The sequence below is a fragment of the Pavona decussata genome, unplaced genomic scaffold (genome assembly GCF_977016875.1).
Source record: "Pavona decussata unplaced genomic scaffold, jaPavDecu1.1 SCAFFOLD_233, whole genome shotgun sequence".
Classification (NCBI taxonomy): Eukaryota; Metazoa; Cnidaria; class Anthozoa; order Scleractinia; family Agariciidae; genus Pavona; species Pavona decussata.
This window is the reverse complement of record NW_028145638.1, coordinates 771,833-791,976: the sequence shown is the minus strand read 5'-3', so window position 1 is coordinate 791,976 and position 20,144 is coordinate 771,833. Positions and strand designations below refer to the sequence as shown.

The window sequence follows — 20,144 nt, the reverse complement described above, 5'->3', positions numbered from 1 at the left end:
CGACTGTATTTGGCCAGCGGTGAACACTAAAAAAGTAATGGCGGACGAAAGCACGACTTTCATAGAACACGTCTTCCATCGTAAAGATGTCTAGTTTCGTCAGAATTCGTCTTAGTTTTCAACTTTCTTTTTCCTTCCCCGAGGTGAAAAACTGTTGGTTCCTTGTAGATACCTCCACGTGTAGCACGATCGCTGATTTAGAGTATTTAATCAAGAAGAGGTTTGTAGGGTTGTCGAGAAATGCTTGCTCCATAGATCTCTTCCTCGATGACTACCTACTGCCGCCACAAGAGAAAATTGAGATTATCCAGCACAATGACAACATAAGGTATTTTTACTTCACTTAGATTGGTTTGGTCCAGATCACAGCACCGATCACACTCACAGTAATTTTGATACAGTGGAAACCTCCTAGCTAGAGAAACTGAATTTGCTTAGAAAAATCGGGAGTTCCAAAAATCGGAGGTAAAAATCTGATCGAAGCAAATCCAAGGAAACAACTTTTGGTTCGAAGAATCGAGAGTTTCGAAAAATCGAGGGTTGAACGAACAATCGAGATTCTACTGTAGTTTGACCAGTGAGTTATGAGGTTTGCAGAAGTTGTAGCCGCTGTTCAGTCATTACAATGTAGATGCATGCTTTTTATTCCACTGATTACCACCTGCCATTTATGGAGAGAACTTCGTACTGCTCACACATTCGTGTAAATTATGCATCAACTATACTGTCAACTACACTATCCTTCCCACACACAAACAGCAATCAGGAATAGAGCTTCTTTGGGGCTGTTAGCAGATTCACAAGTTATGTACAAGACACTGAGTGGTCATTTTGACGGGGGGAGTGTAAGGAAGTAGTGTATGATGATGAGATCAAAGCATGCCACGAGCAGATTCAATGCTCCAAGCAACTGCGCATCCTCACAGAGCTGCAACTCAACTCACATCAGTCCTTCAAAACCCTGTTTGAGACCCCCAACATACATAACTGCCTCCAACGTCACAGACCAGCATTGGCTTGAGTCTAACTTAGCCATAATTACGTTTAGCCACGTTAAGCATTACGAAGGTGTATTTCATGTTTGCAGGTGTAGGGAAGGGCGGGGAGGGACAGAGCATACCTGCCAACCCCCGGAGTACAAAAATCTGGAGACGTTTAGAAATCTTTGCATTGTAAGAATGTCATTTTCGACAATGTCTGAATACTCTCCGAAAATTACCCTTCTGAATGTTCCCGACGTCTCTCGGTTACCTACCATGTATTGTGCGATTTGATTGGGTGATAATGATTTTCTGACCAATTACGATACACATTAAATATATGTCAATTTGATTGCTCTGTTTTACGTTTTCCTATCGAGAACAGCTCAAATAAGAACACTAAATTTGCTTCCTGTGTTATTTTCCTTTTTGACAGCTCGAAAAAAACGAAATTAACCCTTTGACTCCTGTCGTGTTGCCATGGTTTTCGCATACATTACGTTTTTTCTAGAGCGGTTTTACGCGATAAACTGCGCACTAGATAAATAAATATTCTTGGCTTCCAAAATTAACTGCATATTAAACTGGAATGATTAAACAAATGTTTTCCGACGTAAGATAATATGGTTACCGATTAATCATTTGCCGAAAAACACACTTGAACGCAAAAATTGCTAAAATTCACGGCATGTTGATGAAAACCTTTGGCATATCAAATTTCAACCCCGCTTATGCAAATTGCCCTTGATTACGCATCTGTTTCTTCTCAAACGAATATATGAATTGACAAAGACTCAAAAATCAACAAAAAGCTTTTCCAACAAAACTTTTTATTGAAATAAACAATATATTTGCTATTAGAGGCAAAAAACTTTCAGTTTTTTTGCGTGCGTGCAAACACGCATGTAAAATTTGAAGACGCTCCGTGTTTGTACAAGGCGATCACTCACAGTAAATTCGGGCACGTTTGCGATGAAAATTACAGAAGTTACAGAATTCTGGTTCAAATCATCACTTAAACTATTTGTAAAAAGCAAATCCACATCGGAAAACATCATTTACCGTGTTGTCACCATTGTCCTGGTCTTATAAACTCCGTTTGAAGCCCGCGGTTCGGTTTTAACTTTTGAGGCATATTTCGGTGGCGGCGTGGAAATATAAGAGATCACAACGCGAAACGGCTTTTCGCTGTTTTTTAACGCCTCCAAGTTCTCTTTTTTTAACGGTAGATTTTTGTTCACGGTTATTCCTCTCCATTGTGAGCTTAAAAAAGATGTACTTGCTTTAAAAGATGAAAAAAACATGTCTTGAAACTTCAGGACCAATTCACGCGCGGCACCATTTTGTAATTTTGCTCAGCTCCATGCAGTAGGTTCAGAAGGAAACCTTTCCCCTGCCCCCTAAAATGCCTTAAAATATGCGCAAAAGACAGATTCTGATTGGTTTATCATTCTACTAGCTATTGTGACCTTTTCAGGACGAAAAAAACTCCAGGAGGGGAGGGAGAACGTATCGAGTTTCACGCGCGGAGCATGCGCGAGGGATGGCCGGTTTTGGCCGGTGTAGGAGTCAATGGGTTAATGTAAATTTTTGAAAAAGGCCACGGTAGGCATTTCCCGGGAGATCTGGTGCTCTAACCGGGAGACCGGGAGATTTGATGAAAAACTTGGAGACTCCCGGGAAAACCGGGAGAGTTGACAGGTCTGACAGAGGGTAGAGGTCTTGACAATAACTTGCCATTAACTTTTCAGTCCTGGCCCTCCACCCAAGCCATCTTGAGTAGAACAAAAATATATGCCTGCCAACCCTCGTGCATTATCCATGATTCTCATATCTTTGGATAAAAAGCATTAATGTCACGCCTGCATGTCAATTTCTCAGGCCCGACTCACATCTCTGCCCAACTGATAGTTTCTCAAACCAAGCTGCATGAACATATAAACTAAATTAATTCAAGTTTGGCAAAACTAGTCCCACTGTGATATAACTTCAAGACATAAGAACCCAGGTTAAATATTTTCTATAGAAACTCAAGCTACAGTGTTTCTTTTCATATTGCAATATTGAGAAGTCTAAGGGCAACTTTGGAAACCACCAGAACATCATATCTTCCAATATCATTAGTAAAGTTCAGATATGATCAGAATATCTTTGGAAATTTGGGTTTTACAAAATAAATATATGAAAATCTCACGCATTTGTAATATCAGGAAAGTTAGCAGGCATAAGATTGTAATGAAGGGCATAATGATTCAGAACAAAACTATTGAGTTTGTAAATGAATGTTGATGTAGGTCTACAGTGCAAAACAAAAATGGTGGTATCAATGAACTGAGTTCAAAACATCTTCTTTTAATAGGTTTAATTTTATTAATGCTTTCATTATATTTATACTGTGCATATTTATTTTAGAGTAGAATTGAAACAAATTCCAACTGAAGAGGATGAAAGTGACAAAGGTGAGATGATTTGCTAGAATATTTACTATCTCTTATGATGATTATGATGATGGTGACAATGAAGTTTATTATAATTACCGGTAGTTAGATTAGCTCCAAGTGTAGCAAGTTTAATCATGGCATTTTAACTCTTAATGTTTAAGTCCAGAAAATAGCCAAATTTGTTTGGTTTTTTCAAGAGAGTTGGCACAGTAAGCATTAGCTCTTTGCCAGGGCAATCACTGGAAACATCAGCCCTCAAATCTCTTTACTATGGCCTATCAACTCTTTTGATAAAACCAATCAATCGTTTCCACTCCCCACCAATGTAGCACCACAGTCTCTTTAGAAACTAAACCCCTTATGTCATTGTTAAACAGATTATAAATAAACTAACTTAGTTTGAGCTCTGACTGTTCTTTAATTGATGTATAGACACCGTGAAGAAAGTGAAAAGAAAAAGAGAATTTAATGACAGTTTGTCCAATACAAGGTATGTGTATGTTGATAGATGAGTTAATCGTTTGTCTCACGATTCAGTCACAAAGATGTGGATCGCGATGTTTCGACGTTTTCGGTCGAAACGTCGCGATCCACATCTTTGTGACTCAATTGTGAGACAAACGATTAACTCATCTATCATTTTAAACCACAATGACAAACACCTTTCATAATATGTGTATGTTGTTTGAACTTCATTAGTCTGACCAGTTTTATTCTAATATCATGGCTTTCATTTTTTGGCCATGCAATGAGCAAAAATTACAGTGCGACGCTTCTTACCGTGGCCACCCAACAAACTTTTTTTTACAAGTTAAACAATCAGGATTCGCAAATTTGATAAAGGTCACGCCTCCTTGCAAAGTCCACAGGCAAGTGACGTAACAAAGAATTATTGAAAACATGTTGTTTTGTATTTTATGGCTAACTTGTAAAAAAGAGTTTGTTGGTTGGCCATGGTAAGGCACGTTGCACTGTAAGTAGTTTCATATTTTACTCCTACAATGTAACTTTGTCTCACTCCTTTGATACCTAATCATAAGATTTTCCATTTTATAAACTATTTATATTTTAGCAGTTTATAATGCTGAGTACACCAATCTAATTTTTGAGCATTGTTTCACATTTTACTGAAGGTTACTTCCATGTTTCGCGAGTGCCTTCAGGAAAATCTAGCGTACGCGCGCTGCTTTCGATAAAACCACGGAAAACTATATATCACTGTAAAGCTGATAAATTGAAGTTTGCGAAAATATCAAAGTTTTTTTATTTTGTTGGATACATAAGCGCTCAGAGGCCTGCAAACTCAATACTAGCGACGTGTACTTAACTGAATTACCCGCTCTCACGTAAAGGCGCACAACCAAACAGACTGCACAATATCAATCAGGAGATAATAGGCCAACAAAGGGTGTCAGGCTTTTTCTTTATTCCTATTGGTTTGTGAGAAAACCCATCCTAAAGATGGACAATAGAAAATTTTTGTAGTCCCGTCAGATGTTAACACATCACGGGAAAAATATTTTGAATTTCGTTAAAGCCTGACACACTTTCATGCATTAATATCTTATGACCATTTTGGCCAAATTTCGTTGAAATCTGGCAAATCTACATACCCTATTATTATTCATTTGAAGATGGGGAATTCGCCCAAAAACAAAACCCGTGTTTTCGGCCTTGAAACATTTTTCGAGTTTTCGCACCTCATTAAAATACTTGTCAACACGCTCATGCCGCCGGCCAATCAAACACAAAGATGCATTCCCTGGAGAGTTCTGTAAGCATTTAGTGTTACTGGAGTTACTGTAATATTGTAAAGCGATTTCTTTATGGGAAAAGTCAAGTCTGGCGCGAGAGAGCCACCGGCGAAACCAAAACAAAGAAGAAAACGGCAGATAGACCCAGAACATGAAACTGGCAGCCCCAGCGGCGTTGACACGAGACACGCACTTCTCACCGCTATCAGTACACGAGGCTTCGCGCTGGGGTTCGCTGCTTAATTTCAGCCGGTCAACAACGGCGAAAGTGGCTGGATTGTCGCCGGCATCTTCGATTTCGGACTACAAATTGATGTTCGACTCTCCACTATCCGATTTATCGTCCTCGAATTTCTCTGCTGCCGAGGCAGTTATAAAAAATCTGACTGGTTGTATCAAGAACCCTTGTCGCTCTCCGCCAGCTGAAGTTTTTTGGCTTCGTCAAATGCAAATGATTTTTCGACCTTCTTTGGGCCCGGTTTTTTCTTAACTGTCACCCAAGGTGACTTTTCTAGTTTCGCTTTGTTCATAACAACCTTTTACGCAATGCTTAATGAATCCAAAATGGAACGCTGTTTCACAGCCAAATTTTACATACAACGCCGTGACGTTCGATGAACACGATGTAGACAAAAATATGCAAATTTGCCGGTAATTCGAGATCGCGGGTAAATTTTGCCGCGTAATATCTCAATACAGTCCCGCATAAATTGGATTATGACACCTTCACTCGCTCACCGCTTTTCCTACAAAACTTTGTTTTTCAGATAGCTCGCGTTCTTTTTAAGATTTGTAACGGCTGTTTTCACGAAACTTTGCATCCCTTTCTTGTTTCAACAATTATCTAAAAAAATTTATTTGAGAAAAATTCGACCTCCTTCCCTATAAGTAACCTTAATGTTGTTAATAATGATAATAGGTCTGGACTAATTGGAGTCCAATTCAGTTTGTAATCATACAAGCTATTAACAAAATCAGACAACCCCATGATGGGAGTCTGATTTGTTTCATCACAAGTATAATAACAGACTGAATCGGAAGACACAAAGTCTTGTTACCAATTAGTCATAACCATTACTATTTCTTGCATGAGACAAATAAAGTTCTAGTGAGACATTTCAATGAATGTAGAAACAATCGTATTATTTACGAAATACGTCACGTGGGAAAAAGGACCCCGTTCAAGAGCAACTACATATGTATTGATCCTACATGTATTGCAGCATGCATGATGGTGTGTACTTTCCAATTACTTAGGCATGACATGTACACTGTTGTATTAATGCTCAAACCATGCCTGCTCATAGCAAGTTATTTAAGGAATATGTTAACTATGCGTACCTCATCCTATAATTTACGTGGTAATTATATTCTGGACCTTCCCAAAACAAAAACGACTACTTATGGCCTACACTCCTTTTCATACTTAGCTAGTAAAATATGGAACTCTCTCCCGGACACTTACAGGACATCTGATTTTCTTAAATTCAAGCAAAAGATCCTGAATTATGAGGCCTTTCCACAGTGTATATAATGTTGTATGTATATAGTGTATATATAATGATAGAATTGTAATTGTAATTGTATTTCATTTTATTTTATTTTGTCTATTTACTCTTTCTTTCTAGTATTTATTTTCTCAAAGATATTAGCTATTCTAAGCTACTCTGTAAATTCGAGGATAAATAAAGTATATGTATGTATGTATGTATGTATGTATGTATGTATGTATGTATGTATGTATGTATGTATGTATGTATGTATGTATGTATGTATGTATGTATGTATGTATGTATGTACTATGTATGTATCAGATTTGAGAATTTGTTATAGTTATGATTAATAAGTAAATTGAACTTACTATTATAAGCTACATGTATAAGGGGCCTTGAAGCAAGATGAGCTATGTTCTTTTGTATTTATTTGTTTATTTATTAATTTGTTGTTTTTTAGTGCAAATCAAGTACATCTAGTTCTTTAAAGATTAAAAAAAATTATTATACAAAATATTTCTTTAATACACTTTTACAAAGAGCTCTACAACTATTTGTATATATGTCTCTTAGTGTTGATTTTCTTTCTTGCTAAACTTTTCAGGATTAAATCAAGGAAAAAATCCAGTGAAAAGAGTTCTTTACCATCAACAAGTTCTGCTGTCACAAAGGGCAAGACAAGAAAATCATCAAAAGGAATTTCCAGTAAAAATTTGGAAAGGCAACAAAAACCTAGTCGTTCATCACAAAACTTGCTTTCAACAGCAAATCCCAGTAAAAGAAAAAACATTGTTGAAATTTCAAAAACAACTAATGCCAAGAAAAGCAAGACAAGTGGCAGTGTGAAGAGAAGAGATTTGGTAGCTGGTCAAAATGGTTTAGATAGTGATTCTAGTGTCTCTGAGAGTTCCAGCTCTACAGAGTCATCATCGGAGTTTAACAGTAAAGGGAAAAGCATTGTTGGATCTTCCAAAACTAATGCTGAGCAAAGAAAGACAGTTACGAAGGGAACAGCAAAAGGTCTTGTTGGTAGGAAAAATGCTACTGAAAGTGATTCTAGTTCTTCTGAGAGTTCCAGCTCTACTGAAACATCGTCAGAGTATACCGGTAAAGGGAAAAGCATTGTTGGATCTTCCAAAACTAATACTGAACCAAGAAAGACAGTTACTAAGGGAACAGCAAAAGATCTTGTTGGTGGGAAAAATACTACAGAAAGTGATTCTAGTTCTTCTGAGAGTTCCAGCTCTACTGAAACATCATCAGAGTCTTCAGATGAATCAGGACCTTCAGTAAAGTCATATTCCAAATCTTCTGCCATTGTAAATGGTGTGAAAACTTCAGTGCCAAAAGGTTCTAAACACCAGTCTAACCGTGATAAATCTCAATTTCAGAAAGGTTCAGGAAAAGATATTCAAAAGAAATGTTTATCAACAGTTGCTGCACCAAAGGAAAAGAAGGGAAGGGGTGTAGATGGAGAAGCTCGAAAATCATCAACTGTTACCCAAGGTAAAAAGGGAAAATGTATGGCTTCTGCAAAAGCATTGTCCAGTTCTTCTAGCGACTCAACTGAAGTTGACATGTCAGAGACAGAGAATGCAGTAATGAAAGGCACTAGAAAGAAACATCTGTCATCACCCTCATCATCATCGCTGAGTTCAACCGCAACAGATGAAGTGGTGAATCCCAAAACTGGAAATACAAACAAGAAGAAGTCTGAAGATGCGACAAGGAATGATACCAAACAGAAAAGGATGTCATCTTCATCAACATCATCACTGTTGACTACATCATCATCGTCGTCATCAAGTTCCAATATAGAAAATAAGGAGGAAACTAAAACTCTGGGCATGCACCAGGGAATCCTGCCATTGCTCTCATCATCTAAATCTACAGGAGAGAAAATTGTTCAACATAGAACAACTAGAAAAGATAATGTGAAGCCAGGTTTGAAATACACTACATACCTTTTCTGAAATAAAATAATTTGCTTGGAACTCAGAAATTCTGCTATAAAAGGGCAAGCCCCTCCTTTGTTTCCCCTCACCTCCTTTGTGGGCGTGAAATGCAAATTTAGATACCAAATTTCAGTTGTGGCAGGTTGTTGACTCAAGCGTCCTCTGCAAAAATATGCTGCAAAATTTTATAATATCACCACCGTAATGTAAGATACCAAGTTCTAATTTGTTTAACGTACGGCGTTTATTCTGATAACTAAACGAATTTTATCAGTAAGGGCCGTAGAAAAATATAATTTATACATGTTGTTTGTCAGTTGTTTATGCTCTGATGGTTGACTGTCAACTGAAGGTGAGAATGGCCTGGCCAGGCCCCTTTTATACCGGAACTTCCTGTTTAAGTAGAAAGAGAGCAAAATTTAACAATTTTAAATTTGTAATCAGTCAAAAACAGCTTACTTCTTTTTTCATTACAGATCAGCCAAGCATACTTTAGACACTTTCAAATCTGCTGTTTTGCAACAAATATATCAACTCATTGACCTCGCTTGAGCTCTTTTTAGTTTCCTAGGTCAGGATTTAATAGCGGTTTATATTTCACATTTGCAGTGAATTGAAGGGCTGCATGAGGGCATAATCGACCCAAATGACTTTTCAGATCACTTTATGTTGTTTAAGCTCAGATTCACCGGAGTTTTTGCATGGGGCCTTGAATTCCTTCAGGAAATAATGCTCCAATGCACTCGTGTGCAATAAAAACCTATGATCATGGGCAAGATTTCCGTTTTTATCACAAAAGGAAGCGCAAAACAGCAGATAAAACATTGGAGCAATGTTTCCTGAAGGAAATGGTAATGGTATTTGTATACCGTATTTTTTATGTACATATTCAAATGCGGTTTTACATTACTTCTGAATCAGTGCAAGGGTGAGATCGAACATCAGCATATATAGGCACCACTGGCAGATGCTTTCAGTCCATTAGCGACCTCATCCAACCCACCCAACCCATGAATCATGAAATAGCACAAAGACCAGACCAGCACGCCGGGAACCCCATGCCCTACTCTTTGCGATTAGTGTCTGGGTTCTTTAACGTCCCACAGGGTTATGAACATTGAAGTGTTGCGAGACGGGGTCTACGGTTTATCGTCCCTATCCAAGAAGATTAGAAAGTCTAACCATTTGCAGATGTCATTACAAAGAGAGCACTTTCTCCTCAGTTATTTAAAGACCTGAGTGTTGGTCCGGCCGGGGTTTGAACCCACGACCTCCCACATGGTAGTCCAATGCTCAACCAACTGAGTCAACCGGTCGGTGGTTAAAACAACAAAACATAATCTGAAATGCACTTATGTCAGTCAATATGTACTTTCAGCCCTTCATTTAATCTTGTACCTTCTAGGCTCCAGTCTATCAACAAGTCACATAAGGTTTGATTCAGAAGATGAGACTACCGAAGGACAAGAAGAGGATTGCTTGATGAATAACATCTCAGATAATTTTGATAAAACCCAACCTTATCCAATTACTCCAGAATGTACAAGTGAGCAAGATGGTCAGGCAGGCTTCAAGAAAGTTGTTGAATTAAAGGTAACAGATATTAGTAAGATTGCTCTGATTTTAGGAATAATGTCCTTGTATAATATAACCAATAGAATCACCTTTTACAGCATAGTAAACAGCACCACAGGAAAGTATTGCTCAGGCAGCAGATGTCATTTGAATGGACACACTGTAGGATTTCATCTACAAACTTAAAAGTTAGAGCCACCTTGTGCAGCATAGTAAACAGCACCACAGGAGAGTACTGCTCAGGTACTTTTATTTGAATGGTCAAACTTCAGGGTTTCATCCACAGACTCAAAAGTTAGAACCACTTTGTACAGCATAGTAAACAGCATCACATGAAAATACTGCTCATTAACTTTCATCTGAATGGTCACACTTTAGCATTTCATCCACAGACTTAAACGTTAGAACCACTTTGTACAGCATAGTAAACAGCATCACAGGAAAGTACTGCTCATTAACTTTCATCTGAATGGTCACACGTTAGCATTTCATCCACAGACTCAAACGTTAGAACCACTTTGTACAGCATAGTAAACAGCATCACATGAAAAAACTGCTCATTAACTTTCATCTGAATGGTCACACTTTAGCATTTTATCCACAGACTTAAACGTTAGAACCACTTTGTACAGCATAGTAAACAGCATCACAGGAAAGTACTGCTCATTAACTTTCATCTGAATGGTCACACGTTAGCATTTCATCCACAGACTTAAACGTTAGAACCACTTTGTACAGCATAGTAAACAGCATCACAGGAAAGTACTGCTCATTAACTTTCATCTGAATGGTCACACTTTAGCATTTCATCCACAGACTCAAACGTTAGAACCACTTTGTACAGCATAGTAAACAGCATCACATGAAAAAACTGCTCATTAACTTTCATCTGAATGGTCACACTTTAGCATTTCATCCACAGACTTAAACGTTAGAACCACTTTGTACAGCATAGTAAACAGCATCACATGAAAATACTGCTCATTAACTTTCATCTGAATGGTCACACTTTAGCATTTCATCCACAGACTTCAACGTTAGAACCACTTTGTACAGCATAGTAAACAGCATCACAGGAAAGTACTGCTCATTAACTTTCATCTGAATGGTCACACTTTAGCATTTCATCCACAGACTCAAACGTTAGAACCACTTTGTACAGCATAGTAAACAGCATCACATGAAAAAACTGCTCATTAACTTTCATCTGAATGGTCACACTTTAGCATTTCATCCACAGACTTAAACGTTAGAACCACTTTGTACAGCATAGTAAACAGCATCACAGGAAAGTACTGCTCATTAACTTTCATCTGAATGGTCACACTTTAGCATTTCATCCACAGACTTCAACGTTAGAACCACTTTGTACAGCATAGTAAACAGCATCACATGAAAAAACTGCTCATTAACTTTCATCTGAATGGTCACACTTTAGCATTTCATCCACAGACTCAAACGTTAGAACCACTTTGTACAGCATAGTAAACAGCATCACAGGAAAGTACTGCTCATTAACTTTCATCTGAATGGTCACACTTTAGCATTTCATCCACAGACTCAAACGTTAGAACCACTTTGTACAGCATAGTAAACAGCATCACATGAAAAAACTGCTCATTAACTTTCATCTGAATGGTCACACTTTAGCATTTCATCCACAGACTTAAACGTTAGAACCACTTTGTACAGCATAGTAAACAGCATCACAGGAAAGTACTGCTCATTAACTTTCATCTGAATGGTCACACTTTAGCATTTCATCCACAGACTTCAACGTTAGAACCACTTTGTACAGCATAGTAAACAGCATCACATGAAAAAACTGCTCATTAACTTTCATCTGAATGGTCACACTTTAGCATTTCATCCACAGACTTAAACGTTAGAACCACTTTGTACAGCATAGTAAACAGCATCACAGGAAAGTACTGCTCATTAACTTTCATCTGAATGGTCACACTTTAGCATTTCATCCACAGACTCAAACGTTAGAACCACTTTGTACAGCATAGTAAACAGCATCACAGGAAAGTATAGCTCAGTAGCTTCACTTTGAATGGTATGTTTCCTCAAAAGCTATTTGTTACTCTAATTTTCTTACAGGAACCAGCACAGCGAGACTACACGCTTTTCACTAAACTCCATGGCCCACCGAGAACTAACGACAAGATAGCGTATAAGGTCAGTTTTTTTCAAAGTTTACCCAGTTTTGCGATTGGTTGACGATATTTGTTCGTATTTGAAAGGTTTTTATCCAATCTGGTTTTAAAGTTCATTCTATTTCGAAGTCAACTGTGTATCTTTCAAAATGTTTTAAGTTGTTTTTTTTCTTGTTTTCCTTTCTAAAGTCTGTATATACTCTCTATATGTATGCACTGGATTACAAATCGAAGAACTCGATAGACGTTCATTGTACTTACGCTGTTGAAAGTCCCTTTGTGCCTTCTTTGTTTGAATGCCTGCCTGTTTCTAGTAATGTTTACATGACTTTATACAGGTGCTGGAGTTGTCAGCTTCTTATACTCCTGAGGTTTCTAATTACAAGGTATGTTATCGCTAATATTAGATGAAATTTGTTGAGCCCTAAAAACTGGTTTCTATACATGTATCATGGCTGCAATCATTAAAAGACAGTTCCAAGCGAGCTAAGCTAACTCATTTAATGCCTAAATACTATATATAGTTACCATTTTAGACTGTAAGTACTGTCTCAGACTAATGCCATAAATTATTATAATCTTCATAACTGCCAGCTAATTTATTTAATATCCCTTTAATGTTTTTTTCTATTTTATGTTCATAATTCTTTTTATTATATCTTAGTTAGTACGCGCAATGTGATTGGTCAATTTCAATATTTCACTGTACGGCCCGCTAAACCTCAACTAGTTTCCGTTCCCTCGCGCCCAATTAACCTCAGAGATATAATAAATATCTTACTAACCTCGTTTTCTCGATCCGTACTGCAAGTTGCAGATCCTCGTTTTTCCCGTTGATATATGGCCCAAGCGTGAAAATCAACGGGAAAAAACGAGGATCTGTAACTTACAGTACGGACCTCGAACTCGGTTAGTAAGAGGTATACATTTCTTAGCTAGTCTTTAGATTTAGCCAACGTTGGTAACCTCAATAAAGATTACTATAAAATTACTATTTTTTATTGAAAGTTCATTTTTTGAAAGAGCAGTTTGTATCTGTACCCATAGTTTCCGCTAATCTCTGTTTTTGTTGGTTATCACTTGTTTCCTTCTCTCAAACTGGCCTTGAACATTCACTTAAAATTACATGAAGTGAAACGTATTTCAAACTTAAGAGGAAAAGAAGGGAAAAACAGAATAGGGTTAGCCTCGAATCCGATTCGTTTGCTTCATTTCTTCAATCCATAACCACTACTGTAATTTTTAATTTATTTATATAGTTACCCATCACAATAGACAAAAGTTAACCGTTTTCGAATCAGTGCTTAACCCTTCATACTGTAGATAGGTGCTTAGTCCGAAAACGATGAATCCTGACTAGCTGGAGCTCTATTCACTAAGTTCTCTGCTTAATAAATGAGCTTACGGTTCCCGTGTATAGAGCGGTTTCCAATATAGTGTCGTAAAACCAAAACCAAAGTAATTACTCTGGCCAATCACAACAGACGTAAACAACACAGCGAGCCAATCAGAATTCGAAGCAAATACAACACAACGAACCAATCAGAGTTTGAAGCAAATACAACACAACGAGCCAATCAGAGTTTGAAGCAAATACATGTAACTGGCGCCAAGCGCGGGAAAACGCGTGCGGCCAAAACACGACTGGTTTTGGTTTCGATCCTCATTGGTTGAGAAAGTGGCGCGAGTTTTGTGAACCAATCACAGAGCGTAGTAATGCAAAACCAAAGCAAACTCGAATAACTTTCGACACTCGATTGAAAACCGCTCTAACGTTAACAGTACTATGACGTATTATTTATTATTACGATAACGATTACGACATTGTGTAAATCTCATAAGCTGTCCAATGTCAGTTTGAGATTTACAAACGATCCTTACTCGTTTTTGTTGACCTCACAGGAGGGTACCGTTCTTTCTTTTGAGCCAAGCACTGGAACAGTTCTGATTGATCTTACAAAGGAATCATTGAAGAAGACACGAGGTACAATATGATTTGTTATTTTAGCGCATCCAGAACGATTCTAAATGACTGTACAAAATAGTTTTTTTTCTTTACCCGTTTGCGTTTGCTGAGCTCTAAAATTGATTAAACACGAATAAAACGTGCTCTGGAAACAATCCGAGGAACCATTTTCGTCTTCCATCCACTCAGAACAGAAACTAAAACCAGTTATGCCTTACATGTTGCTTGCTCTCGTTTGGCATCAGTTGCGCATTTTCCCGCGCTGGTTATTCAACCGTGAAGCCAGTCAGTCACGAGCCTTGTTATGTTATAGCAATTTATTATACTTTATCTTTAGAGCGCTTTTCAATTGAGTGTCGTAAAACCAAAACCAAAGTAATTACTCTGGCCAATGGCAACAGATCCAAACAGCGCAATGAACCAATCAGAATTCGAAGCAAATACACGTAACTGGCGCCAAGCGCGGGAAAACGCGTGGGACCAAAACACGATTGGTCTTGGTTTGGATTCCCATTGGTTGAGAAAGTGGCGCGAGTTTTGAAAACCAATCACAAAGCGAAGAAATGCAAAACCAAAGCAAATGCGAATTACTTTCGACAATCAATTGAAAACCGCTCTAACGTAACTTGAATTATTAATTGCGTATAACAGTTCTAAAGAGAAGACGCCACAAAAACTAAATTTGGGAAATTATGGGTTTTGATGGGATATTTATAGAATCAACTAACTCGTTAAGATTTGGGAATGACATTTCAAATATCTCATCAAATCCTATGATTTCACAAATTGAAATATTTGTAACGTCACACTGTAGGACTCTATCGAAATCTACCGTTCGAATCAGATTCATTCACACTCCGCACCATAGGCGATTCAATGCCACTTGTTGCGGCATACGAGAGGAACTTCAAATAGAACGACTAAACTATCTGCGATGTCGGTACGATTTCAACGCGATATCGCTGTACACTGATTTTTCAAGAAATCCTGCAAATTTGCACCAAGTTTCAAAAATGTTTGAAACCCCTGTGATATCGGGACGATAAATTGCGCTGAAATGACCGCAAGTTTTGACGCGAAATTTAAAGCTGTAACTTGATCGCGACAAAAGTCGCATCAGGAAAGTGCGACAAAAATTTCACGAAACTCGCATCTGTAAACAGGCCTTCATATCGCACCATCCATTTACGCAAAAAAAAAAATGGCGTCTGCTCTTTTTGCCATAATACCTTCTGCACCTAACCCAACCAATAGGCACATAGAAAGTCTTATTTTTTACGAAATTCGTCCCTGTGCTAAGAGCGTTGTATATGCCAGGTTTGAAAGTTTTTAGAATTTTCCTGTGCGTTTTTAGGGTTATCGTACGCAAAGAATTATGGGTAAATGTTCCAGTCCCCCATCTTTTTTTGGTAGGGTGGATTTGTGCGTGCGTTCCAATGCACGCGCAAGTGATAGAATATGACGAAATAGACAAAACAGAACATCGTCATAAACAAAGTGAAAACCTGTTTTGAAATGGTCAGAAACGGCTAGATTCAAAGATGAACAGAGAAATAAGGTCTGTTTTTGTAAGCGTGTTTATTATTACGACTCTGAGTATTCCGGTTGCTGGGATTATTGTTGCCGCAGCACAGATATGTGTGTGTTCAAGATTTCTTTTGCCGCGGTGGACAAGTTTAGTGCTTACTTTCAGCGCGAGTTGGAGTTTTCAACGTTTTTCAAACTCTTAGAGTGCCTTTCTTTTTTTACGCTGCTATAAATGGGTGACGGCGAAAAGGTAGCGTAAAGCGCTTTCTGACGACAATTTTGATATTTTCATCTTTTCTAGGTGACGGAAACGTAACAGGAAAATTTGAATTAGTTTATGAAGAAGACGGAGATAATCAAGAAAACGCCAACAATGAAGAAGAACAGGAAGAAGAAGACACAAAGGTAAGACTCTTGTTTTGTTTCGCTTTGCTGTTTTGTGAGAAAATTGTCATTTGCACAGTGAAGAAAAATCTCTTGCGAGTTCCTCGGGTTATAAGAAACACACCATTTGACAGAATACTGCAAGCAAATGGTTTGTACCCAGGGGCCCGCTTCTCGAAAGTCCCGGTAACTTACCGGGCCCGATAAGTGTCTTTGGTGATAAATGTTTCTTTGCAGAAGTCAATTTTTGTTAGCTTTGAATACTAAATTTTAAAATCTTACAATAATATGAAAACATTGGCCAAGCACCATGTCTGTAATCACTATGTAATTGGCGAAAAAACATTTAAGAATATACATATCGGGCCCGGTAAGGAACCGGGACTTTCGGCGAGAAACGGACCCCAGGAGGCATGTCTCCAGAATCCTACGTTTCTCGAACCAAGGCTCTGGCGGCCAAGAGACTCGTAAGGCCGTGGAAACGAAAATGACCAAAGCGATAAATGGCACCCGCAAATTAGGCCGCCTGCCCATATTTTTTGCCTCTTTTTCAAAGGAAGCCCTGGAAAGTTATGGAAAACTTAACACCGGCCGTGACTGTTACCACCACACTTTCATACACTGATTTGGACGGGAACGGTACAATACAATATAATACAATACTTTATTGACACTCCCCGGAGGGGTTTTTTAGTGACAATTTACAATACATAAATAAATATTAAAAATGATAATTAGTTTAAGTAAATAAAAAACTAGCTAAGCTTAATTTCAGATGGTAAGTTATTCCATATATTAACAATTCTCTAGGAAAAGGATCTCTGCCCTGTTTTAGTTTTAAATGATGGAATATTCAATTGCTGCGAACTTCTAGTCGCCCGCCCACTTACGTTAACTCTAAAAATAAATTTATTACCTAAATACTCTGGGGACATGCTCGTCATACACTTAAAAGCCATAACGGCGTCCCTGAAGTATAAATTGGTTTTTACTGGGAGCCACCTTAGCCTCTTTAACACTGGAGTTACATGATCATATTTCTTAGTATTACCAACAATGCGGGCAGCAAAATTTTGAACGGTCATCTAGCGTTACGTGTTATTCAAATCATACCTGGTTCAATGCCTTCAATGCTGTTTTGGTCAAATCGTTTCAAGTTTTTGAGAAAGAACCTTTTTTCTAACATGAAATTGCTATTAGAGCACCAGGAAGAAAATATTAGGGAATTTCTCCAACAAAAAACAAACTATAATCGAGTTTTAACGACTTCTCTACAATACACAGGAAGAACTTGAAAAAAATTTTCAAGTTGCAATCCATTCCTGCCTAAGCCATACACGGCCAAACGTAATTAATACTAGTTTCTGTGCACTTGTAGGGTTAATGTTAACAAAACGGAACCATGATCATGACGATCCCATCGATTCAAATATGTTTTTTTGGCTTTTCACTGAAAGTGACACAGAAAATAGGTGACATTAATACAGCGGTTTTCAGTTGAGTGTCGAAAGTAATTTCGCGTTTGCTTTGGTTTTGCATTACTACGCTCTGTGATTGGTTAACAAAACTCGCGCCACTTTCTCAACCAATGGGAATCCAAACCAAAACCAATCGTGTTTTGGCCGCACACGTTTTCCCGCGCTTGGCGCCAGTTACATGTATTTGCTTCGGATTCTGATTGGCTCGTTGTGTTGTTTACATCTGTTGCGATTGGCCTGAGTAATTACTTTGGTTTTAGTTTTACGACACTCAATTGGAAACCGCTCTATGACAGTAAATGTTTACACATGATAGAAGCAGGAAAGTCAAAAGTTTAAAGAGAACGACAAAACCTTTAAGTTTACAAAACATGTTTCGACAGAGACTTCTGTCATCTTCAGTTATAAATTCAACTTCCAACGCTTTGTACATTAACTAACTGAAGATGACAGAAGTTTCTGTCGAAACATGTTTTGTAAACTTAAAGGTTTTGTTGTTTTCTTTAAAGTTCATTTTCATACTAAGTAACGGCTTTGCACTGAGCCTGTCTTCATCAAAAAATAAATTTTAACCATTCCAGTTAATGGAGAGGAATGCACTACCTACAATTGTAGTTTTTCATTTTTTGTTTTTTCCACGTAGGTCGCCGTGCTATGGTCCTCGATGCTTGATCCCGTGTTAATCAATGATTCAAATTAACCGAAAAATGGCTGTACACGAACAAGTTTCCCTTGGTTAGCTTTCTGGCAATTTACACTTGCTCATGTGTCAAGGGTGAGTAAATGTTTCAATGACGAGTTCAAAAAGTAGCGCGTCAATTTTGAAGAAGCAGGCTTGTCAAACAAAACCTCACTCAAGAGTTAAAAACTTTATCAAATCGCAACCTTGTGAATAAAGGAAAGTGGTCAAAACTACTTAACTCGAACAGGACCCACCATACCACCAAAATTGATCGTAGTCTCTACCTATACCCCCCCCCCCCCCCACCTCCCTTCCCCAACCTCAAAAGATGGTGTCTCTATTGCATAGCCGCCCCGCTATCCAGCAGTAAAAAATTACAATGAGATTCAAACTTCGCTTTGTTTTCTTGTTTATCTAACAACGCTGACTCTTGCTAGCTGAATATTTCTGTGTCAACTCAAAGTTTGAAGCCAATAATAATTTGTCGCATTGTTCATGAGATAGGTGATGTCTTCGATAAGCCGCCTACCCCAGACAAGGTGGGTCCTCTTCGAACAAACTTGTTATGGCCAGACCCCTAACGCGGAAAACTTCCTCATGTCTAACCGGCCTTAGTGAATGACGCCTCTACAGGCGTTTGTGTTCTTTCTGTCTTTCTTTCATGTTTTAATCTATCTTCCCGTTCCTTTCCATTCTGTCCAGCATGCATATAATAGATTTTTGAATTACAAATGTTAGTCTCGTTGAATTTAGTAGCTACAGGCAACGGTTTAATTCCAAAATAAACTGTTGCTGGCTCGTATTTTGTAAAGATTTTCGCTCTCTGAAAGAAATGAAGGTAGCTTTGGTACGGAGTTTAGTCTTTACTAAAGAAAATAATAAAAGAAACTCGTTTACCAAGAAATGGAACCCTCTTCTACTAGTAGAAGAGGGTTCCATTTCTTGGTTAAACATCTTTACTATCCATGAGAATTGTATCTCGTCTTTCATTACTGACTGAGTCTTTCAAAAAAACGCGAACTCTGGAATTCAAGATCAACGAACGCTTACGTCTTTACGGCCATCGATGATCGTATATCGGGGTGTGAGAAAGTAAAGATCAGCAGCTTCAGAAGGTCGGGTTCGTTCGCTTTGATTGCTGGATTTTGATCCGTTTCGTCGGTTTCTGTATGTCATATCTCATCTGTAGCCTACGAGCAAGCTCTCTATTTGGTCAGCTGCGATAGGCCCACGCCCCAATCCTCCCGCGGCTCCCTTCGCTCGCCTTATTCACTAAATCCTCCCGCTGCTGACGTAAAAGAGAGCTTGATCACAGGCTTTCTCATCTGCTGTACACATAGCTATATTTTCGGTCAAAGACGCAATAGTTAGTTGTGAGTTTGTGCGTTATTGAAATACGCAGTACAAACAATTTTACATCAATGCAAACATTTGTAAACTTGATCATTTTGCTTCCATTTCTCCACCTTCAAGCTCATAATAATGAAACTTCTTGTGAATGTCATTTTTGTGTAAAATAATAATCCTTTGCCAAAAATTGAAAGGCAGGTAATAACATGCTCAGCTTTCTGTTCAAAGGAATTGAGGTGAATAAAATTTTCTTTACTTTAATTTGTATTCATACATTTTACTTGTATTGAACGGTTAGAAAAGGCTTCCTCAGATCAACCAGCGCTGTAATTAAAAAGATTCCTTCAACGATAGGTACTTTCCGAAACCAAGAATCATGTTATACAATAACAATAAG

At 38.1% G+C, this 20,144-nt stretch overlaps 1 protein-coding gene across 1 annotated transcript; it reads left to right on the top strand.

Moving 5' to 3' along the window:
* The first annotated feature begins 11 nt into the window (after nt 1–11).
* On the top strand, nt 12–20,006 carry LOC146458235 (uncharacterized). Its single transcript, XM_085090698.1, has 10 exons — nt 12–328; nt 3,393–3,439; nt 3,854–3,911; nt 7,273–8,612; nt 10,029–10,216; nt 12,305–12,382; nt 12,699–12,746; nt 14,263–14,344; nt 16,155–16,258; nt 18,359–20,006. Exons 1-10 carry the CDS (start codon nt 87–89, stop codon nt 18,413–18,415), a joined length of 2,244 nt encoding a protein of 747 aa, XP_084946824.1. The 5' UTR covers nt 12–86; the 3' UTR covers nt 18,416–20,006.
* Nucleotides 20,007–20,144: the final 138 nt, after the last annotated feature.